This window comes from Sebastes fasciatus, chromosome 3 (assembly GCF_043250625.1).
Source record: "Sebastes fasciatus isolate fSebFas1 chromosome 3, fSebFas1.pri, whole genome shotgun sequence".
NCBI lineage: Eukaryota > Metazoa > Chordata > Actinopteri > Perciformes > Sebastidae > Sebastes > Sebastes fasciatus.
Window position 1 is genome coordinate 37,272,309 of NC_133797.1, and position 23,559 is coordinate 37,295,867.

General features: G+C 38.0%; 4 protein-coding genes across 7 annotated transcripts; 3 read left to right on the plus strand and 1 right to left on the minus strand.

Annotated features, from left to right (window-relative positions):
• Window positions 1–1,340: 1,340 nt before the first annotated feature.
• xpa (xeroderma pigmentosum, complementation group A) lies at window positions 1,341–4,107 on the plus strand. Its single transcript, XM_074630727.1, has 5 exons — window positions 1,341–1,767; window positions 2,084–2,189; window positions 3,081–3,246; window positions 3,510–3,627; window positions 3,759–4,107. Exons 1-5 carry the CDS (start codon window positions 1,476–1,478, stop codon window positions 3,911–3,913), a joined length of 837 nt encoding a protein of 278 aa, XP_074486828.1. The 5' UTR covers window positions 1,341–1,475; the 3' UTR covers window positions 3,914–4,107.
• A 2,074-nt stretch (window positions 4,108–6,181) lies between these two features.
• kpna7 (karyopherin alpha 7 (importin alpha 8)) lies at window positions 6,182–12,638 on the plus strand. The gene is made up of 12 exons (XM_074630728.1): window positions 6,182–6,344; window positions 6,426–6,569; window positions 7,118–7,203; window positions 7,495–7,663; window positions 8,501–8,600; window positions 8,821–8,903; window positions 9,799–9,885; window positions 10,006–10,182; window positions 10,838–11,071; window positions 11,196–11,378; window positions 12,086–12,232; window positions 12,488–12,638. The coding sequence occupies exons 1-12, from the start codon at window positions 6,279–6,281 to the stop codon at window positions 12,572–12,574; spliced, it is 1,563 nt and encodes a 520-aa protein (XP_074486829.1). The 5' UTR covers window positions 6,182–6,278; the 3' UTR covers window positions 12,575–12,638.
• A 1,242-nt stretch (window positions 12,639–13,880) lies between these two features.
• Window positions 13,881–17,016, plus strand: LOC141765368 (ecto-ADP-ribosyltransferase 4-like). Its single transcript, XM_074631426.1, has 3 exons — window positions 13,881–14,461; window positions 14,750–14,839; window positions 15,985–17,016. Exons 2-3 carry the CDS (start codon window positions 14,762–14,764, stop codon window positions 16,897–16,899), a joined length of 993 nt encoding a protein of 330 aa, XP_074487527.1. The 5' UTR covers window positions 13,881–14,461; window positions 14,750–14,761; the 3' UTR covers window positions 16,900–17,016.
• Window positions 17,017–19,627: 2,611 nt separating this feature from the next.
• Window positions 19,628–23,331, minus strand: LOC141764976 (SUN domain-containing protein 3-like). 4 transcript variants are annotated; one of them, XR_012593339.1, is made up of 10 exons: window positions 23,171–23,331; window positions 22,269–22,362; window positions 21,900–22,093; window positions 21,670–21,764; window positions 21,414–21,537; window positions 21,177–21,295; window positions 20,870–21,037; window positions 20,686–20,775; window positions 20,309–20,501; window positions 19,628–20,170 (listed from the first exon to the last, which is right to left on the minus strand). XR_012593339.1 is itself a non-coding variant. In XM_074630729.1 (9 exons), exons 1-9 carry the CDS (start codon window positions 23,193–23,195, stop codon window positions 20,394–20,396), a joined length of 1,017 nt encoding a protein of 338 aa, XP_074486830.1. In that variant the 5' UTR covers window positions 23,196–23,331; the 3' UTR covers window positions 19,628–20,393. The 4 variants fall into 4 exon arrangements, 1 of the variants encoding a protein (XP_074486830.1); XR_012593340.1 differs by having other exon boundaries at window positions 19,628–20,064; window positions 20,171–20,501; XR_012593338.1 differs by having other exon boundaries at window positions 19,628–20,110; window positions 20,171–20,501.
• Window positions 23,332–23,559: the final 228 nt, after the last annotated feature.

Sequence of the window (23,559 nt, forward strand, 5' to 3'; positions counted from 1 at the left end):
TGCGGACCTGTAAAATGAAGTTTTACCTAAAAAAAAGTTTGTCATCATATAATTTAGAGCAGCCTCTACAATCTCTAAAATTCTAAATGATTACTATGATTATATTATTACTTTTACACAGAATAATATAATTGCTGTAATTGCTAGGGTCAAAGGACATTCTAAATCTAACGACCCACTTTAAACAGTCAGGTCAATGTTTGAGCTCTCAAGCTCCCTCACAACACCGACCAGATTTGCAGTGTCATCTATCAGGATGTGAGCTGCTTTACTTTGACACAAGCCTCTTACAGCAGCATGCGAAGCCAGCTGCCATGATCAGCGTGATGCAACAGGGATTCACTGGACACCTGTGGACAACCGATAAGGGACACGCTCACCTGTCTGCTTTTTACTGACTCATAACTTTATTCTCATAAAATGACTTTTTCTCGTAAATTTATGACTTTTTCCCGTAAAGTTATGACTTAATTCTCATAATATTGCGACTTTTTCTCTCGTAATATAACGACTTTTTTTCTCATAAACTTACGACTTCATTCTCATAATATTCCGACTTTTTTACTCGTAAACTTATGACTTTATTCTCATTGTATTACGACTTTTTTTTCGTAAATGTATGACTTTTTCTCGTAAACTCATGACTTTGTTCTCATAATATGACTTTATTCTCATTATATTATGACTTTATTCTCAGAATATTATTACTTTTTTCTCTTAAAGTTATGACTTTATTCTCATAATATTAAGACTTTTTTTCTCGTAAACTTATGAGTTATTTCTCGTAATATTATTACTTTATTCTCGTAGTATTACTACTTTTTTCTCGTAAAGTTATGTCTTTATTCTCATAATACGATGACTTTATTCTAATAATATTATGACTTTATTCTCATAATACGATGACTTTATTCTAATAATATTATGACTTTATTCTCATAATATTACAACTTTTTTCTCGTAAACTTGTGACTTTATTATCATAATACGATGACTTTATTCTAATAATATTATGACTTTATTCTCATAATACGATGACTTTATTCTAATAATATTATGACTTTATTATCATAATACGATGACTTTATTCTAATAATATTATGACTTTATTCTCATAATATTACAACTTTTTTCTCGTAAACTTGTGACTTTATTATCATAATACGATGACTTTATTCTAATAATATTATGACTTTATTCTCGCAATCTCAGATTTATTTATTTTTCCTAATTGTGGCCCTAATCCTCCGTCGTACTGATGTAGCAGCACTAAAGAGCAGGATTAAGCCTCCTGTCCTTCACATTCCCAAGCAGAAGGTGGCGGTAATGCAGGTAAAACTTTAAAATAAAACAAGAAGAGGAAGAAGTAGAAGGAACCGGAAAAATACAACTGTCAGTTTTGTAACAACAGTCCATCGTTGCTCTCTGAATGGATCAGAACCAGTCTGGTCTGCAGAGCCTCTTCATTCATTCATATGTACAGCATGGAGCCGTCAGATTCTCAGGTAGAAGACGCTGCAGGTCTCGGCCCAGAACAGAGTCCCAAACCCGGTCTCTCTGCAGCGATGCGGGCTAAGATCGAACGGAACCGGCAGCGGGCGTTGATGCTCCGGCAAGCCCGACTAGCGAGCCGCCCCTCGGCCGCTGTGGAGGGCTCAACCTCGGCCAAAGTCTCCAAGACGATTGACTCCGGAGCCGGCTTCTTCATCGAGGAGGAGGGGGATGGAGAGGAAGAGCAGAGGACCAGGAAGGTGGTGCATCAGCCAGGTGAGTGTTTGGTGACTTGGAGTCTGCAGATGCATGTCTGTTATTATATTTACATGTGTGTGTTGAGTGTGCAGATGCATGCCTGTTATTATATTTACATGTGTGTGTTGAGTCTGCAGATGCATGCCTGTTATTATATTTACATGTGTGTGTTGAGTGTGCAGATGCATGCCTGTTATTATATTTACATGTGTGTGTTGAGTGTGCAGATGCATGCCTGTTATTATATTTACATGTGTGTGTTGAGTGTGCAGATGCATGCCTGTTATTATATTTACATGTGTGTGTTGAGTGTGTTTGTGTGTTTTGTTTCCAGCTCCAGTGATAGAGCCAGACTACCTGGTGTGTGATGACTGTCAGAAACCCTTCATGGACTCATACCTGAGCAACAGCTTTGACCTGTCGGTCTGTGACAAGTGCAGGTACACACACACACACACACACACACACACACACACACACACACACACACACACACACACACATTGCAGAACATTCAGGTTCCCCAATATCTTAAATATATGAAAAAAAAATGTCATTAAGGTTTTTTTTTAATTGTATTATGTCCTCATTATTATGCAGATCTGCCCAGAATTCGTGTATATAATGATACCATCACTTTAAAAAATCATTATTTTGTACGGCGGAGTATTAGGGCCACATTGAGTGGAAAAAAATCTGTGATTTCGAGAATAAAATCGTAATATTAGGAGAATAAAGTCATAAGTTTAAGAGAAAAAAAGACGGAATATTATGAGACTAAAGTCATAAGTTTAAGAGAAAAAAAGACGGAATATTATGAGAATAAAGTCATAACTTTAGGAGAAAAAAGTCATAAGTTTAAGGAAAAAAAAGTCGGAATATTATGAGACTAAAGTCATAATTTTACGAGAAAGAAGTCGGAATATTATGAGAATAAAGTCATAAGTTTACGAGAAAATATCTGTAATATTACGAGAATAAAGTCATAAGTTTAAGAGACAAAAAATTTGAATATTATGAGAATAATCTATATGAGAATGATTGCAGTGCATTACACGCAAAATGATTAATTTATGAATATTTCGATTTATTTATTTTGCAATGGAGTTTTCACGCATTTTAAACTTCAATATTGCAGTCGATCATGTTCATTTAATTGTGGGAAGCCAAAATTGTGATCGTGATTAATATTTGATAAATTGAGCAGCCCTAATCGATTATCAAAATAGCTGCTGATTAATTTAATAGTTGACAACTAATCAATTAATTGTGGCATCTCTACTGAAAATCAAACAAATGGATTAACACTGGACGCCTCTTTCCCCCTTCAGAGACAACGAGGAGAAGCATAAGCTGATCTCCAGAACTGAGGCCAAGCAGCAGTACCTGCTGAAGGACTGTGACCTGGACCAGAGGGAGCCTCCACTCAGGTTTACACTGAAGAAGAACCCTCATAACGCACGCTGGGGGGACATGAAGCTCTACCTCAAGATACAGGTACTCACTGGAAGACACCGAATATGTGTGTGTGTGTGTGGCAAAATGTCACAATACATTTTCCCATATTGATTAATATTGATGTTCAGCAAGAATTATAATTTGCTAACGTTAATTTAATATTAAAAAAAATGTTTAATAACACGGAAAATTAAGACTTTATAATATTGACTTTATTCTCATAATATTAAGGCCAAATAACTCCTCATTGTTCAGTATGTTTTAATGAGTCTATGTGAACTATGTGTTTATGTGTTACCCAGGTGGAGAAGAGATGTATGGAGGTGTGGGAATCGGAGGAGGCCCTGGAGGAGGCCAAAGAGACGAGGGAAGGGAACAGAGAGGTGCAGAAACAAAAACGCTTCAACAAGAAGGTCAAAGGTCGGTTTTCCTGTTTGAGCCCAGTTACATTATGCATTGTGTAAACATCAACATCTGGATGTGATATAGGTGCATCAACTCAATAAACTCTGGACGTGTGGATGTTTCATATACGGTTGTTTGTGTGTCAGAGCTGCGCAGGGCGGTGAGGAGCAGTATGTGGACCAAAGACATCAGCGTTCACCAACATCAGTACGGACCAGAGGAGCTGGTGGATCCAGAGGAGGACCTCTATAAGCATACCTGCACCACCTGCGGACATGAAGTCACTTACGAGAAGATGTAGACACAAACACACACACACACCAACACTGACTGTTGCCGGTTCGGTCTACAAAGAGAAGATTTTTGGTGCTTCTGTGGGAAACCACGGCTCTCACAAACCCTCGATCACTCCAGCTGTCTTCCTTTTTTATCGATTTCTACTGGTATTTATCAATAAAACACTCCGTCCTGTTCACATACATGGGGCCAAAATCACTCTCCTGTGTGACACTTCAGTATTAATTTCTATTTTAAACGGCTGTTACTGACCTCACCATGAACTACTCTCTATTTTTCACACACTGCCTTTTTCCGGTCCACTGCATATTGCCACACTTCCTGTTTCTTTTTTAGCATATAAAGATTCCCCGTGGCAATGGGCAAATCGAGGAAGGCATGATATTGTAACTTGAAAATACCGTCTTGCGTTAAATAGTGAATTGTGGGACCCGCCTTAAGAATACAACTTTCCTGACTTTTACAAAAATTAGAATTCTTTCCGGGTTCCATTTTTAGGATTTCATGTTTTTTGGACACAAGACTTGCAGACGGAGTCGTTGCAGATTTCAGGTCACATGTGGTCACTGTCATCATGTCAAGTCTATATGTTAAACTTGGCATTTGTGGCCTTATTAAACTTCACAACATTAAGTCACAAGTCATATGTAATTGTGGTTGAATGCAAAGGCGTTCTGGTAATAGATTCAGTAACCATTGTTATTGGGGACCACCTCCTTGCTCAATTTTCTTATTACCATTCACTCTATAACATCAATTTCCCAAATTATAATTCAAAGACATTTATCCTTCATCTATTCTTGGACAAAGATGGACCGATGCATATAAACCTCAGTCTGGTCTGAAGTTGCTGGGAAATCGTTGAGACATCTGACGAGGACTATTTCTGTGAACTAATGTTTGATATTTGGTGTCAGCTGTAAAGAGACCAGCTGTTATTGTCCAGATACTCCTCCTGTTACTCATCAAACTACAATGAGACTGAAAATGTGTAAAACATGTTTACATCTTTGTAAAATGAATGTTTATGTCATGTAGTTCTGTTAAAGTTTTGATTTAGCATCATGTCGCTTCCATTCATAAAAAATATTGAAATATTTTTTTGTTGTATTTTGGGACTGAGTGGAAAGTCTTAAAAGTCATATTATAGTATGTCAAAAAAAGAAATAAAAGTCATAGTATTTAAATATTTTTTGACATACTATACAATGGCTTTTTTTTCATGACATACTATATGACTTTTTTCGACATTCTCTACTATGAGTTTTTTTAAGATTTTTATTGACCATGTTTTTTTTTTATTATTTTGTACATACTATACTATGACTTTTTAACATACAAGCAATTCGTCATTGTCTAAGTTCAGCCAGTCACTGTAAAAAAAAAAGTGTAAAATAACGAAAATTTTCCGGCAGCAGGGGTGCCGGAAAATGTCTATTAAAAAACGGGAAAATACTGTCCGTTAATTAACATAAATAAACTGTAAAAAAAAAACCAGTAATTATCCTTATATAATTAGCCTTTATTACTGTAATTTTACGAGAAATATTTTACTTTTAACATATATTTATTGTTAGAATAGTCATACACCGTAAATCTAAGACCATTTACATATAAATCGCAAATGAAACATGTAATTTTACGTTGCAAAAGCCCAAATTTACATTAACTCAGAAGTTTTGCAAAACAAATCTGCATTTTTTCAAGAAATATTTTTAGGATTCCATGAAATCCTTTTCTTCTAACATAAATTAATTGTTAAAATAGAGTCATAAATCCCTTAAAAACAGAATAATTATCTTTAAAAATGATCAAGAAAAAGCTTAAATACAGATAATTACGATTGTGATTACAAAATATACTGTAAATCGAAGACCATTTACATATAAATCACAAATGAAACATGTAATTTTTACATTTTTTCTGTCATTTTGAAATACAGACAAAAAAAATTAAAATTTCTTGAAAAAAAAAAAAAAAAAATGTTTTTTTTACAGTGCAGTTTAAATAAGACACATTAGGAGCATGAACATCAGAAAAGGGGTCATTAAGAACATAGAGACTATAAAAGCTCTACAGATCGCACAGTACTACAGGTAATACAAAAATACATTAAAAATACTCTTCTTCTTACACATTGGCTACTGCAAAGACATGAGTCCACAGACCAATTACCAAACGCTCATTAGAGATGGATGGACAGCTGTTTGGTTGATTGAAACGCGCACAGCTGCACCTGCACGTGCATCAATCCCAGCTAATTAGACTCACCTGAGGCGGTTCTCCTCCTTATAACAACCCTGTGGAGTTTTCATTACGTTTCTGAGTGAAGCAGAGAGCAGAGTGTCCAGCGTGCGTAAACCTCCACCATGCCTACCAAGAACGTTGTCGACGAGCGGATCTCCAAATTCAAAAACAAGGGCAAAGATCCAGCAGTAAGTTCATATTGAATGTTTCAAGGCCGTGCTATTATTAATACGTTTTATATTGACCCTGCATCTCTCGACCTCTTACAGAAACTTCGAGAGAAAAGGATCTCTGTGTGCGTGGAGCTGCGTAAAGCTCATAAGGATGAAAACTTCATGAAGAGAAGAACCATAACTCTGTCATCTCTACCAGACGAGGAGGCTCTCTCTGCTGACTGCATGTCCAACGACATGGTCAGTTCACAGAAAACACAAAAAAACATTACTACTACTACTAAAAAAATGATATAAATTGTCAATATTTGTGATTTAAATATGGAATGCACCCAGTAATATGTGTAATTTGATTGTAATGTGATTATATTTTGTATTAATAATCTGAATCTGTAAAGTAACTAAAGTTGTCAGATAAATGTAGTGGAGTAAAGTCTAATATTTCCCTCTGAGATGAAGTTGAGTAGAAAGTAGCAGAACATGGAAATACTCAAGTAAAGTAGAAGTACCTCAAAATTGTATTTAAGTACTTAGTTACATTCCACCACTGAGTACATTTTATACTGTTGTGTTTTTTCAAAGCATTATTTACTCTTCATGTTGGAATAAAATAATTGTTAATTATTTAACTGCAAAGTAGTAATGTGTTTTTGATACATTCACTTTTTTTTGCATTAAATCATACCGGGATGTTTGCTGAAATTGATTAGATGTGGCACAGCCCTACCTAGAAAAATGTCCACCAGTCGACACTGGTGAGCCTCTAACTGTGTCTGTCTCTATTGTAGGTGGGCTTTTTACCCATCGAGGAGATCATTAAAGACGTGAACTCTGACTGCAAGGAGTCCCAAACCAGAGGCTGTCAGGCAGCCAGGTGAGCTCTTCATCTTTCTATAAACCAGTGATTTGTTGCATAAAATACTGGAGATACAAGTGGCTGTGGTTCCATTTGACGCCAACATGGATTTATTGATGTAGTCGATCAACAGAATTGGTCTGATAATCATGTAATAGTGTGTATCAAGCAAAAATGCCTCCATCTTCAAAGGTGAAGGATGGGGCTTCTGAGAAATTGTAATGGACACTTTCAACTTAATGGACTGCTTGAATATCTTTCCAATGTTGGGGAAAACTAACGTTTCCATTTCCTTCATCCTGTCCTCAGGAAGCTGCTGTCTCAGGAGCGTAACCCTCCTCTGAAGGAGGTCATAGATGCAGGTCTGCTGTCCCGCTTTGTGTACTTCCTGTCGATGGACCATGAGCCGACTCTGCAGTTTGAAGCAGCTTGGGCCCTGACGAACATCGCCTCTGGGACATCTTGGCACACTCGACAGGTGTGAACACTATGAAGCACAATAATAATGTTTACCATGACTTATGTTGACTGTTAGTCTGTCATGACCCTTGATAAGATGGGCTTATGAAGTGTTATGCTTCAAACATCTTAACTTTAAAAAGAGACTTTAAAGCTGCAGTGACGGTAGAAATGGAGCAAAAATGATTAAAGTTATTTTATAAAACTGAATGAGGCAGGTAATCTGAAATCATGTGCCTCTTTGTCCTGTGGTGTCTTCCGGTGCTCCTAACGGCATCTGCAAGATTTCACAGACCGAAGGGAAACAACCAATCAGAGACGAGATAAAAAAAGTGTCGAAAAAAGTTAAATAAAAATGTGTACTGTTTAGCTGTAAAATGAGTTTGTGACCCGGCAGCCATGTTGAATTCAGTTGAGGAAATACCAAGCACCGCCCACCAGCCACAGCAAACTTTCTCATTTTACAGCTAAATGGAACACTACAAGATGTTTCTGAAAACATTTGAGAGAAATAGGCATTGCAGTAACAGAATATTGATTCACATTTGATCAGCGCTGCCTAGTTTGATCAGAGTTTGCGAGTGACAGCTGAACAGCCAATAGGAACGCCCTCTCTCTGAAATGACCTGCGATTGGCCAAATAAATAGATTAGAATGATGAGAATAGATTTTTTTAAAGCCTGAAAACAGAGCCATGAGGAGGTGCAGAAGTGTAGTTTTCTCTCAGAACACTTGAATTACAATATGCTGAAAGGTTATTATGTGATTTTTGCCCAATGATGCCAAAAACATTCTGCCTACTGCAGCTTTAACAACATGGCTTGAAAGTTGAGCACACTACATATTTATGTCTCAGGTGGTGGAACATGGGGCTGTACCAGCTTTCATTGCCTTGCTGGCTTCACCGATGTTGCACATCAGTGAACAGGCTGTCTGGGCTCTTGGAAACATTGCAGGTAAAATAAGTTGAATTAATGTTTATTTATATATTGCAGTCATGCCTGGATTTTAATTGCTACATTTAGGATGTCTAACAGAGGAAATGATAAGTGATTGACCTATGAGGGCTCATGTCTTTCAAATGCTAATATGGCAGTCTGTCTTGGCCTGTAAATAAAGGGCTTCGTTTTGTAATATAAATCTGGTGGTAAACAGAATCTAACTTCTTGTTAACAGGTGACGGTGCAGCTTATCGAGACATCCTGATTGAGTGCAACGTTATCCCAGCCTTACTGGCCCGCATCTGCCCAGACACACCAGTAAGTCAAAACTTAACAAGACCAGGTCCAACTATGCACTCGAGGTCTATTTTTCAATCTCACTTGAGGATGGCTGCTTTTATCATAAAGGGTCAGGGGAAGTTGCTTGATAAGTCACCCTGATAAGTTTGCTTAAACATTTTTTAATTGTGTAGGTTTATCTACATGGACCACATTTACTGCTGACCTCTCAGAAACAGACTTGGTAAAGCTTAAAGAGCACTCCGCTGATTTACATTGCACACAAGTGTCAAAATAGATAAAGAACAAAAGACATTTCAGGGTTTTGTCACCCATGTTCATATCAAAATCTGGCACATAATTACCCACAATGCAACTCAACCACAAACTGTTAATTTGGAAATTTGGGTGTGTTATGCCCATAGCGGCTAATCTTTGCACCGCTAGCCTCAAGCAGAGATGAGGACATTCACATTAAGGATTTAAGATGGTACATAAAAAACACATGAAATCAGAGTAATGCAAGCATTAGACTATATTGCACACCTGGTTTACTCGTTAACCAGTTCTTTTAATTTTCCTCATCTCTTAAGGCAAGAGCCTGGAAGACGTTCAAATAGGCAGTAAAAACTGTAAAATAAAACCCACAATCGGCGTCATAAAGGTAACATGATGTGTCACTGCAAAGTCATCCATATTTTATACCATTTCAAGCCCGTGCAGCCTCTCACACTCACCCATTTACCAGGTGACGTCAGTCAGGTCCCTGAGGGTTCAGGGTTTAAGGCCTTAGGGGGGGACATTGGGATTGAGCCCGACTTTAGTGTGTAAAATCTGTAGAGCTCAGCTTTAACCTTTTCCTCAGGTGTTTGCCTGACGTCTAATTTCTGCTGCTGTTCAGTCCTGTTGGTCCTAATGCTTTTTATCACTCCAGGTTGGCTACCTGCGTAACCTGACATGGACGTTGTCCAACTTGTGTCGCAATAAGAACCCGTTTCCACCGATATCAGCAGTCCAGCAAGTAAGTGAAACCACAGATGGGTAATAAAAAATCCTTACAGATGTTTTGAGCAGAAGATTCCCAGTCCAGAGAAGGTGCCAGAACAACAGCAAAATGACTTAACAACTGTCGTTCCTTCAGGTGCTTCCCTCTCTGATCCAGCTGCTCCATCTCAGTGATAAGGACATCTTGTCTGACGCATGCTGGGCGATCTCCTACCTCTCAGACGGGGACAACGACCGCATCGATGTGGTGGTGAAGACTGGCATCGTCTCTCGGCTGGTGGAGCTAATGAGCCACGAGGAGCTCAGTGTCATGGTACGGTGTTGGATAGGATCATTCATATGAGGTGTGGAAGTAACACAATACATGATAAAAATTGTGATTTGAATACTGAAGCTGTAAAAATGGATGTGAAATGAAAAAAGGAGCGGTAAAGGTAACACTTCATTTCATAGGTCTGCAAATTCCATGGTAATTAGGTGATTAGCAAGTAACTTATTTGAAATTTCTTTGCAATGATTGGTTGTTGTGAATGATAAATGTAAGAAGGTGAAAATGATGAATCATGTCTGTTTTCATCATATCACATCTGGTTTAGTCAAATTGGCTTTTAAGTAATCAAATCACTAGATATCACTCCCTTTTTTAATTTAACATCCAATTTTACGGCTTAATTTTACATGCATATTCATCACCAATTTGTATCAATTAAATTCGTACTTCCACCCCTCATATATATTCAACTCTCCTAAAATGCACTATAGAACTAAAATGTTAAACATTGTACAAGATGGCATAGATCTGCATGTGACACTTGGACCAGATTGCTACTGCCTTAGTAGTGCAACATGTTGTGACACCTCAAACTTTGACTAAAGCATGGCTACTTGTAGGTTGGTCATAGGCCAGAATCTTATACCTGCACTGTCACTGCCTATAAAGTTAATCAGTTTACCCGTCTGACCTCCAGACCCCGTCTCTCCGCTCAATCGGGAACATAGTGAGCGGCTCAGACCTGCAGACCCAGGCGGCAGTCGATGGCGGCGTTCTGAAAGTCCTCCCTCAACTGATGAGGCACCCGAAGCCCAGTGTGCAAAAGGAGGCAGCGTGGGCGCTGTCCAACATCGCTGCAGGACCCTGCAGGCAAATCCAACAGCTCATCACCTGCGGCCTGCTGCCTCCTCTGGTGGAACAGCTCAGAAATGTGAGCATTTGTTTCCGTTTTGTAATGCAGATGCAAGCAGGGACTACTTTCTGTAGTTTTCACTGGACTGCAACAAATGTTGGGAGAAGCAGCTGAACAATTGTATTTTTTTATTTATTTTCAGGGAGACTTCAAAACTCAAAGGGAGGCAGTGTGGGCAGTGAATAACTTCACCAGCGGGGGCACTGTGGAGCAAGTGGTCCATCTGGTGCAGAGTGGGGCCCTGGAGGCCATCATCAACCTGTTGCAGGTTAAAGATGCGAAAGTCATTCTGGTTATACTGGAAGCCATCAACAACATCTTCATGGTGAGGAGAGAATCGGCCCACTTTTTACACCCTAATCTAAAACGTGCCACAGTTTAACTTAAAACCTGCAGTAGGCAGTTTACTTTTGGCATCATTGGGCAAAAATTCCATAATAACGTTTCATCATTCAGCGGAGGCAGCTGCCAATCTCAGTTTGGTTGGAGTTCGCAAGTGATTGACAGCCGGCTCTCATAGACAGCAGATGGATAGCAGACCTCAGATCAGCTCTGACTGCTTGTTTTCCTCCGGTCTGTAAAATCTTGCAGATGCCGTTAGGCGCACCAGAGGACAGACGCATACTTTTTTTCAGATTACCTGTCTCATGTACTACTGTCAGGATATACTGACCGTTTTATAAAAATAACTTTTTTTTAAATCACATTTTCTCCAATCTCACCTACTTCAGCTTTAAGTAGAGGTCAGTCCCTGATATGTGCTGGTAATTTGTTCCGGGAATGTCTTCCTCTAACGGACACCACCATTTGACTAAATTTAGTTCTGCGCCTACAGGTACATTACAGTCTCCCCTAGTTTGTGCTCTGTTATCTATCGTATTATTGTTTCTTCTGGATAAAATAATTTAATGGAGCCCATTTAGAACTTTAAAAACAAGAAAATCATTCATCGTATTTGCTCCAATTCTACCTTCAGCTTTAAACCGGGCAGATGACGGATGGTTTCAGTTACTGTACGTGACATTTTTTCAGGCTGCAGAGAAGTTCGACGAGACTGAGAAACTCAGCCTGTTGGTTGAAGAGCTGGGAGGACTGGACCGCATCGAGATGCTGCAGAACCATGACAACGATATGGTGTACCAGGCTGCTCATGCCCTCATAGAGAAGTACTTTGGTGACGTAAGTAGCTGAGTACATGACAAAATTCCCTACGTTAATATTTTAGAGTACATTCAAGTTTTAATAAAGGATTTTCTAAATCATACAGCGATAAAACATCTAGGTAAATTTGTGAAACTCATAGAAAACTTAGCGTTAAGCTTATTCCATATCTGAAGGTGATGGAGCCCGTATGTTTTAACCCTTTGTAGAATGGCTCCAATGTAATATTTCTATTTGCAGTTTTGAAATTGACAACTTTATTTCCCCCTCCAGGGTGAGGTCTTGGGCGTCAAGGTCGACAGTACGGATGATGCTTTTGTCTTTAAGACCCCTGATGTTCAGACTACCTTTGAATTTTAAACTCCACAATTGTGTTTTTTGATTATTCATGTTGAAATAAATAAAGTTTGTACATTCACTCTTACTAGAAGTGTATTTGATGCGTCTTAAGGTTGCATTGAATGCTTTTAAATTGGGTAGTATAAAAGGCTACAAAGTGATCTATGGTTTAGGAAAACTATGTCAAACTGATTCACAATGACCTTTGTGTAACGGAATACTACAAAGCGAGTTCAACATACCCAGGGTATCTTCTCGTTATCTGGCTTCACTAACCTAACAAATGAGATCACGCTAATGTTTGCAGCATATGACCAATCGCCAACATGGACGAGTCGACTGCTGTCAGCAGAGCGGCACATTTTACAAAGGAAGGGTCAACTATAATATTACCAAGAAGTTAAACACATAATCCAGACTAAAAGTAACAGTTGAAGCTGTGGAATGCAGGAAGGACAGCTGGCAAAAGAAAATTGCAGATGTGCAAATTAACAGATTTATTCATTTAACGGCCTGAGAAGTCGGATATATTCATCTAGATGGGGCAGTGATATTATAAAAGCCTTTCAGAATAGAATGGATGAATAGAGGAGTCGGGACGCAGCTGAAATAGTAATGCATGCCAAAGCATTATCAAATGGCATAATGTAGACTACTGTAATCTATTAAATCCTGCTTTGTCATACAGGCCTCTGGATGGTCCCACCATTGCATGATAACTACACTGAACTGCATTTTCTAAATTAAGTATTGCTATTATATTCCCCGAGCTATACAGTTTAAAACTGTTTGGCAAGCAGTTAAAGATTTCCCAAAGAAGACTAAATGTGTATTTCACCAGAAATTGGTTTCAGTTTTGACTTCCTCGTAATTAAAATGCAAACTTCACTCTTCCATTTCCAAGTAAATGAAGAATGATGACTTGACTGACTTGATTAATGCTTACTCATGGCCACTCGGTAAAGTCATTAGAGGCAGATATTGAAAAGCCAAAGTGTATAATTGTATTTTAATATTTTTTATGTAGAATACAATTTTTTTTTTTTACTCTATTTGGTACATGTGCTTAATTTTACCATGTCCTCAGTACAAAATAATCAATGTCTACAAGAACTATTATCCATAAATAACATATTCAATATGTTCTTTATTTTATAGGAAATAAGTTTTATTTAAAGTATTTTGGAAATAATGCAAATTTGGATGAATGCACTGTGCCTTCATTTTGACTGTAGAATGAGCTTTTTTTTTTTAAACTTTAATTTGAAATAAGTAATTATTTTCTAATTTGTCAAAAGATTATATCTAAACATGGTTTATAAAATTAATACTTATAAAAAATAATTTATTAAAAATAGCATTACACTGGGTAAAAGTAACCACCCCTTTCGGTTTAATTTATGGCCCAACAGAATTATAAGTATGACAGTGTTACTGGGTCAATAACAACATATTGGTATGACTGAAAAACCCAATGAAAATATAAATAACACCAAAACTGGGTCAAAACAATAATTTTTTGGGTGTGATTGGTGACCCAGTTTTTTACGTTCGTGGGTTACTGAGTTGATGTTAGATTGACCAGCATTTCTCACACACACATCTCGAAACCTGTGCAAGTAAAACCAAAACTATCTGCACGGGTGAATCCCACTTGAAGTAAGAGAGAAAATTGTGTATTTTTGTAATTTGGGTGAACTGACCGTTTAACCACGCAACTTCCATCTTTTGGAGTTGATGAAATGGAAAAAAAGTGTTTTGCTGGCTACTTAAAAATATCTGGGGAAATCCTTTTGGTTTGGCGTGACTCCACCCTGCTCTGATATAAGAGAAGATGACTGATGGCACCATACAGACCGAAGACCTCACTGGATCTGACAGTCACAGCACCTGCTGCACCGTTACCTGGTGAGATCAAATGCAACGATTGTTCAGTTCATTTTGTGGGTAGATGTTATAATTGTTAAAATGTCTCTGGTGCTAATTGATTTATAATCTGAATGTGTGTGTGTGTCTTTATATGTTAGGCATTAATATAGGTATGTATTTATATTTTCAATCTCTTTTAATCATGACTTTTTATTGTGCATATTGTATTATATGTAATGTCTTGTTTTTGAATCTGTACCTTGAGTCTGCAATAAAGTTTGAATTGAATTAACAGGCAGGAATAATAAATGCCTGTTTTCTTTTTAGGTATCTTCAATCATGATGAAGGAGAGTATGTTGATGTTTATCGTCCTTTGCTGCCTCTGTGTGAGGATAAGACCTCTGAATGCAAAGACGGTAAGATAATTAATGCATACAGTAACATGCCACTAATATCCACTGATTTTACAATATTTCACCACTCTGTAAAAAATACTTTTGTATTCTAATTATTAGTAAAATGTCTTACGCATTCAAAATGATTGATGACGATGAAGTCTGAAATTGACCTAATTGAATTTGATTAAGTTGATCAAGTTCTTATAGTCATAAATCGGAAATAAAAATGAATGACTGAATGAATTAAAATTAATTGTAAAAGTGTGTAAGGGTTTATAACATTATGATCGAAGTATATGATTCTGTTCTCATGCTCTATTATGACTCATAAATTGTTGCAGCAAATTTTGGGTTGATACCATTTAATATTTATTTTGGTGCTAAATTTAACCATTTTTTAACACTGGAGAATTAATAAAAAATCAATAATTCCTCCAAAATACCACATTAAGACACCAAGACCTTGAGGAACACCATAGAAAAAAGCCATGCTGTGATTTTGGATCAAAAACGTTTGACATTTGGAGATTTCTGCAAGAATTGAATTTTTCGGCGATAGGACGGCGAGCACGTCTGTTGTGTAAACTGCTCAGAAACCCCCTTATTGTCAATCTACCTATGCAAGTCATCCATCCTCTGAATGTTCTAGGTCTGTAGTTTGTGGCTGTAACAATTCATGAGGCTGTGATTATCCTAGAGGTCACCACAGGTCATTTCATACAGTGCGGTCAGGTTTCAATAAATGGTCCCACTACAATGAAATTGCTACTATGGGGACTAACATCATCACACATGAATACAGTTGAACTCATTGGATCCACAAGAGTCTCAGCTTTACTGTGATACCCATTTTATGTAATTCAAGACTGTTTAGGGACCCCATGCAGAAATATTCAAATACACCATTTTAGAATAGAAGGAAATGACCCATTTATACTGCATGCAAAAAAACTGCATGTGATTATCATAAAGTGGGCATGTCTGTAAAGGGGAGACTCGTGGGTACCCATATAACCTATTTTCATTCATATATCTGGAGGTCAGAGGTCAAGAGACCCCTTTGAAAAATGGCCATGACAGTTATTCCTCGTTAAAATTTAATTTAATGTTATTTTGTAAAATGCATTATCTAAATAAAACTACATGTTCTGTTTTTTCAACAGTTGCCTGAACATGACACCATAAAGGCCCTGTTGAAACGCTCTGATGTCCAAAAGGTCGATGTTGAGACATCCTCTCCACAGGAGGCTACAGTGGACCCATCTTCAGCATCTGAAGAGCCTGTAAATGTTCAGAATACCTCCGTTCAGGCTGCCGTGCAGAAAACCACAAACGCCTCGCTGAAGGCAGCAGTACAGGTCCCGTCAGGTCTGTCCAGGCTCATCAGAATCCCTCTCAGCTTGTCTCTGGACTCCGTCGATGACATGTATTACGGCTGCTCCCAGAAGATGCTGATCAACGTGAAACGCCACTACCTCCCCAGGAGCACCAGGGAAGGTCTGCACTCCACATACACAAAGCTGTGTGCCCTCAAAGCCATGAAGAATAAGGACATGTATGACCCGCTGTCCTGGAATCACTTCAGGGCTCTGTGTGCCTACACAGCGGGGTCATACGACGACCTAAACCGAGCAGTCCGTAGGGGGAAGGCTTCCTACAAGACATCGTTTCAATTCCACGCCCTCCACTTCCTGCTGTCTGACGCCATCCGGCTCCTCAAACTCAACCAAAGAAGCTGCTTCACCACCTACCGGAGGAGCAAACTGCTCTTCATCGGGGAATTAGGACAAACCATTCGCTTCGGCTCATTCGCCTCCAGCTCCCTCAACAAGGACTTGCGTCAGTTTGGACGGAGGACCTGCTTTGAGATAGAAACATGTTTTGGCGCCTACCTCAAGTCCTATTCCGAGTTTGACTCGGACGAAGATGAAGTACTGATTCCTCCGTATGAGATGTTCACTATTGTCTCTGTGAACGTGACGGGAGAGAACGACTTACACTGTGATGCTTTCTACAAGCTTGAGACTGCCGGGGTTTACAGCAGTCTCAACTGCCAGGCTGAGGACCTTTATAATTAGCAGGAGTGTCCAATTTTAACACTATATCAGTTTAGCTACTGTCACCAGATCAGCAACATGTCTATTCTATTATGCTTCACTGTCTTGAATTCATTAAAACAAATGTCTATTTAGAGATTGAGAGTTCATTCTTGACCTTTGAAGCAAAACAGTCGCACCACAACGACCATTTAGTAGCTGTTCTGGAGCTTTAGATTGTATGACATCATCTTCCTCAGCAGATGGACGTAGCCCAGTTGTCATGAAATTAGTGATGTGTCGGACGCGAACGAGCCGGCTCAAAAGAATACAAAGTTAATTCATATGCTTTATTTCCATGTCTGCTGTTAAATATATGATAATTAGAAAATAACTTCTTTGAATATGGACTTCTTCTTTTTCAATAAGTCACACAATGGTGAGATTTGTGCCTGATCAGATGTGTCTTCTATTAGTTTTCCACCTCCGATGAAGAGCAGACGCTCCTCAAGCCTAAGGGCCCTATTTTAACCATTATATGCTATTTTAGCATACAATTATTAAATCATGTTTATAATAGTCATTTTTGATAAATTGAGTAATTTGGCAGTAATTCCAAAGAAATTTCAAATAGGTTACTTGCTAATTATCAGCTAATTACTATGAAATTTGCGGACCTATAAAATGAAATGTTACCAAAATCATTAAGAAAAGGTAGTAATACCACAGTGTAAAAATACTGTACTTAAAGTATCTAAAAGTACCTTTTATTATTATTATGCTGAATGGTACATGTCTTGATGCAGTACTGTAAACATCACATTAATATTGCAGCTGGTTATGTACTGTATATATATGTATATGTATATGTATATGTATATATATATATGTATGTATATATACTGTATATCATAATGTATTAGTTGATTCAGATTATTAATACACAATATAAATCTGCAAAGTAACTAAAGCTGTCCAATAAATGTATTGCAGTAAAAACTACCTGCAACCTTTCCCTCTGAGATGTAGTGGAGTAGAAGTATAAAGTAGCAGAAAATGAAAACACTCAAGTAAAGTACAAGTACCTCAAAATTGTACTGTACTTGAGTAAATGTGCTTAGTTACATTAATACTAATATTGCAGTAACATGTATGCCCGGCTGACTGACTCCTGTCAGTGGAGTGCTGCTGCCACCATGTGTTTAATGGGAGGTTCTGCACACAGAAAGCTGGAGGCAACTTATATAAACTTCTTAAACAAATCTACTTCTGACAACACTTGAAGCAAGAAATAGGCGATGCCACTGCTGAATCTCCTGGCGACTGCTTCTCCTGCATTGAGACACCCTCCATCACGGATCTGGTGGAAATGCAGGTCGAGCATGTGCAGGCAGCAGCATGGAGGCGGGCCGGTCCAGCTTCATAGTCGTGGATCTTTCTTCAGTGTCAGCCTCGTTTTCACCAAGCAGCCAAATTAATACCCTCACTTTACAGATTTGTATTAAACAGAGCAGTCGCTGTTTTGATTATTTATGTTTTTATTTATCTGCACCATCCTTGTATTTTTCACTCAAACACAAATGGTGCAGTAGTTCAAGACTGTTCTCACAGTTTGGTACCTCAAATTACACAGCTTCTTTTCATTTCATTTAAAAATGTATTTAGAACATGTAGAATACAAAAAAAATAAAGAAAAAGAGAACGATCATACCAACAAGTGGACAACCAGAAAGAAGTAGTATTTACATACAATGAAAAGCAAAAGAAAAGCAAATTGTCAAACACTTGATGCCTTGATTTATATATTCGAAAAGGAGTAAGAAGAAGTACAAACTTATTTAATCCCACCCCTTCTCCATAACTCATTCATTAATAATTAACCAGCTTCCTTATTGAGCCATACATATACTCTAATTAAATGTTCTTAAATTTGTCTACTATAATTACCTTTTATCTCTGTCATACAGAAATATGAATTAATTACTGATATAATTATCCTTATCAAACTATAAATTTGTTATCAATCCAGAATACCAATTCATTACTTATAATATAACTTAATCACAATACCAATTACTTACTTATATATTTAACTTAATCATATTGACTAGTTATCTTTTCGTATATGCGCATATTATTATTGATAATATACAATTTATAATATACAATATGCACATGCAATACAACATGCAATACACATACACACACACACATATATATATATATATATATATATATATATATGTATACATTGCATATTGCACTACATGCGCACACTGCACACCACATACACATATACATATATGTATACATACGTATATATATATATATATATATATATATATATATATATACAATACACAGCATCTGACCATGAATACATTATTCTAAATTTGATTTTGAATTTTAAATTTGCATTATTCTTTACAGAAAAAATAGGAAGATAGACTAATACAGAATAAATATTAAGTAACCAATAAATAAATAAACAAACAGTAATAGATAAATAAACAGTAACCCCTGTAAACACCTTGTGATTGTCAAACCCCCACTTCATCCCTGTACCTTGTGAACATCATGTCTTTATACCTTATTTTAAACTGGTTTAAGTTTGGACATTGCTTTAGCTCCACAATGAAACTGTTCCATAGTTTCACTCCACAGATTGAGATACAGAAACTTTTCATGGTTGTCCGAATACTGTGAGTTTTAAAATGACCTGTTTAAATGTGTTACATACTCTGATGGTTGGAATCAAAATTCATCAAGGTTAAGTTTTTCAAGTTTATTTTTTATTTCATATCACCTGAATCTGGCATTTATGTTGTTTGTTATTCAATTTGTAAATGTTAAATTATATGTTGGAATTGTTACATGATCAATAATGTGCTTTTGTAAGATGGAAGAATGATATTTGTATGTTATTTTATACTTGTATCAAGTTCACTGCACTTGTGGGTTTCAAATAGATGATAAAACAAGCAGAAATATTTTTTTGATTTTTATTGAACAATAATCATTATTATTATTTGTGTATGGGAGGAAACCAGAGTACCTGGTAAAACCCATGCATGCACGGAGAGAATACTCTACACAGACATAGGCCGATCACCAGTCCTTCCTCTGTGCGGCAACAGTGCTGATCACTCTGCCACCGTGCAGCCCTCAAACTATGGAAGTATGGTGAACACTCACAGTACACCACACCTCTCCCCAGCAGGTGCGTATGGTGAACATTCACAGTACACCACACCTCTCCCCAGCAGGAGGTTTGCTGAGAGAAAGTATGGTGAACACTCACAGTACACCACACCTCTAACCAGCAGGTTCGTATGGTGAACTCTCACAGTACACCACACCTCTAACCAGCAGGTTCGTATGGTGAACTCTCACAGTACACCACACCTCTAACCAGCAGGTGCGTATGGTGAACATTCACAGTACACCACACCTCTCCCCAGCAGGAGGTTTGCTGGGAGAAAGTATGGTGAACACTCACAGTACACCATATCCCATATAGGAGCAAACACCGTCTTCTATATGGTCCCATAGACCCTGAAATTGTAGAGGCAAGTGTAGTCAGGATTTCCCCAGTTGCTCTCGACTTGCAGCTTCACGTGGCTGAAGACACCTGCTTCCTGATCCTGAGAGATAGAGAAATGAACAGAGAGAGTTAGTTGAGCACAAACCGAGAGGATGGGAAATAAGGGATATAATGAGTAGCCTACAATGAGGACAGACAAACTGTAATTCTTATGATATATTAGCTTGTGGGTGAAATTTAAAAAATGCATGTGCATGTGTTTCGTTGCACGATGTAATACTCACAGACAGTTTGAAAGTCTGCAATGACTCGCCGTCCTGATCATAAAGAAAGGTTCCTAGTAGGGTACCTTCATCCTCTTTAGTCTTCATGCCCTGCAAGAGAGAAAGATAGAGATCCAGTTGAGCACCTTGTTGTTCTCCGTGTATGTGACGTCTGCAGTGTAACAATTTTAAATTTGTGACTTACATAGACAGCAAACATCTTTGGGGCGCTCGAGATGCTGTCAGTTGTCTCGGTCTTTGAAATGTGACCCAGTGTCACATGGCTGATGGTCACTGGGTGGGACAGGGCTATGACTAAATGTCCACGCTCACCATCAAATGGCCAGCAGCGTCCATCCACGATTGGTCCTCCCTGAAGAATGAAAGAGTATAAAAAAAAGTTTAGATGGTATGAGGTATAACAAAATAGACAGTAAAACAATCCAAATCATTAGATGATATTGCCAAACCACATAGCCATGTGTTTTGTGTGTGTAGTTCCTAGTTCCTACCTGAGTCACAATACTTGGGTCTACAGGTGGTCTCCAAAGACGTATCAGGTATACAAGAAAACAGGTTGGTCCGGTGCATTGGTATGTTTCCGAGGACAATCGAGCTAAAACAAGGGCCCCTGCACACAAAAACACACACAAAGAAAGTGAAAAAGGGATCTCAAAACTAAAAATCACATGTGTGAATTACAATCTGACAGATTGAAAAAAATGATGAGGGTGATTTAGATGTCTCACCTTGCGACTCCAGGGCAAAGTTGAGCATAGTGTCCCCTGGTGGCTCCTTGACCCACTTTAACCTCAGCACCTCGTCCTGCAGCATTCTCATCCGCTCCCCCATCCATTCATATGTGCTCAAGGCCTGTAAGTGACAGGAGATTAATTTGAATGGTGGATGTTGACATCATTGTGTGTTTCAACATGTAGGTGAGAACATATTTGGGCTGTGATTGTGTTTTATAGGTGCACATTAAGAATAAAAAGAAGGTCATACCTTATCCCGCTTGGTTGATGGGAAAAGTGACGCTGAGGGTCCTGAGTCAAGAGAGTTGCTGTTCATGGATAGAGCCAGGGTGAAGTATACAATTCCTGATGGATGGAGAGAAACAAAGTATTGGAGAAACAGGTCAGTGATGTTTAATTCAAAAGACAGACACTCTACAGTATAAAACACACAAGCTGATGAACAAGATATGATTGTTTGTAGAAGGAGAGATCGCTTACCAAGACACACGGGCAGCATGAAGAACAGCCAGCGAATAATGCCGTTCCAGCAGGCCCCGTTGGCCCCGCTGTCCTTGTTGTCCCCGCTGGCCTCTTTGGCCCCGTTGGCCCAATTGGCCCCTATGATCTCGCTGGCCATGCTGATTCTCTTGGCGATGGACTTTCTCAGACCGTCTGGAGAAAACCTCCTTTTTCTGAAAGTATTGTATAATGAAAATGAGAAAGAGTGAGAGCTTTGAAGATGTATAATGAAGAACTTATGACTGTTAAACACATAGCCTGTGTATGCTACAGAACATACTGTATACAAGCATGACTGTGACACACACACATACACACACACACACACACACACACACGTCAGCTTACTTGTACGTAGCCGTCTCCTTGTAGGACATGACTGGTTTTCCTAGATGGTCGTAATATCCTGCGTTGGCCAGTCGAACGCTTCTATGTACCGTGACTGTAAACAAAACAAGAGAGCAGAGGAGGTGGTCAGTCACTCACTGACACAAGTTATGTCATACACTTTGACTTTTCTAACTACAACACTTCTACTGTAAGAAGCAACTCAGTGCATGTCAATAGTTTTGTGTTTTTGAGTGTCAGACACACAGAAACCAAAAAAAAAACACTCTATGTCAGAGATGTGTGGATTCAACTGAAGCCATTTTTGAGGTTGTAGTTTGTGTTGGATGAGCCTTTTAACCATCTTCTCTTCTTTTTGTGAATATAGACTGCTGTTTATTTTCCACATAGTCATACAAGTAACTTTTTCTTTAATATTTATAATATAAATAATTATATTTATCCTCTTTTATTACTTTTCTCAATGTCAGTTTTTGAATAAGTATAAATTCAATCAGTGCTCCATTACTGCCTAACCCAGTTGAATAGAGGCTTACAGGAACTACCACCTGTGCATGAAAGTCATTAAAGAAAACTATTTGACCTAACATCAAGTTGAACATATTGTTGTTGTTTTTTTGCACGATTAGAAACTTTGCAGTTATATTAGGAAATGTGCAAAAGGGAATTCATGTCCATGACTGGATTACATTTTCTCGAAAAGTGTTTCTAACATTTTGTCAAACTGCATTGGACAAAAATGATTAGAAACATCTCTCTCACACAGTCTGAATATTAATCTCTCAAAGGTAGGATTAATCACGTTACATATGAATATGTTCCAACAGAAACCATACAGAGGTATTGCTGCTCTGCTTACTGAGTGTGTGTTTCACAGATCTGTGATAGAAACAATTCTTTACCTTCACTTTGCCTGTTTGATAACATTGTGTCAATGAAGAAGTGGATGTTCAGCGTTGAGTTTTGGTCTCTTGGCGGTTTTGCAAGATATTTTGCTCTGAGAAAACAAGTGAAGAATAAGCTGAGTCCTAATCTTACTGAATTCCACAATGGCTGTGATGCGTCATAGAATTCTAGAATGACATCGTAGAACATAGAACACACGCGCACACAGCAGCGTGCAGGGGCGCCCCGGTAGCTATGGCAACCATCACTGTCACTAAGATGAATAATAATAATAATAATAATAATAATAATAATAATAACACTATGATGAAGGCATAAAACGGCCAAAAAGTCTTTTATACACATAAACACACAATAAAACACTTTTATTTTTTAACTTTGCAAG

Excerpts from the sequence above, each read along its gene's own strand:
- xpa (XM_074630727.1), top strand. The coding sequence starts at position 1,476 with ATGTACAGCATGGAGCCGTCAGATTCTCAGGTAGAAGACGCTGCAGGT. Across the intron at positions 1,768-2,083 it reads GAAGGTGGTGCATCAGCCAG|CTCCAGTGATAGAGCCAGAC; the intron begins GTGAGTGTTTGG and ends TTTTGTTTCCAG. Across the intron at positions 3,628-3,758 it reads CTTCAACAAGAAGGTCAAAG|AGCTGCGCAGGGCGGTGAGG; the intron begins GTCGGTTTTCCT and ends TTTGTGTGTCAG.
- LOC141765368 (XM_074631426.1), top strand. The coding sequence starts at position 14,762 with ATGATGAAGGAGAGTATGTTGATGTTTATCGTCCTTTGCTGCCTCTGT. Across the intron at positions 14,840-15,984 it reads GACCTCTGAATGCAAAGACG|TTGCCTGAACATGACACCAT; the intron begins GTAAGATAATTA and ends TTTTTTCAACAG.
- LOC141764976 (XM_074630729.1), bottom strand. The coding sequence starts at position 23,195 with ATGTTATCAAACAGGCAAAGTGAAG. Across the intron at positions 22,363-23,170 it reads ATCAAACAGGCAAAGTGAAG|TCACGGTACATAGAAGCGTT; the intron begins GTAAAGAATTGT and ends TTTTGTTTACAG. Across the intron at positions 20,776-20,869 it reads CAAAGATGTTTGCTGTCTAT|GGCATGAAGACTAAAGAGGA; the intron begins GTAAGTCACAAA and ends TCTCTCTTGCAG.
- kpna7 (XM_074630728.1), top strand. The coding sequence starts at position 6,279 with ATGCCTACCAAGAACGTTGTCGACGAGCGGATCTCCAAATTCAAAAAC. Across the intron at positions 9,886-10,005 it reads CGATATCAGCAGTCCAGCAA|GTGCTTCCCTCTCTGATCCA; the intron begins GTAAGTGAAACC and ends TCGTTCCTTCAG. Across the intron at positions 11,072-11,195 it reads TGGTGGAACAGCTCAGAAAT|GGAGACTTCAAAACTCAAAG; the intron begins GTGAGCATTTGT and ends ATTTATTTTCAG.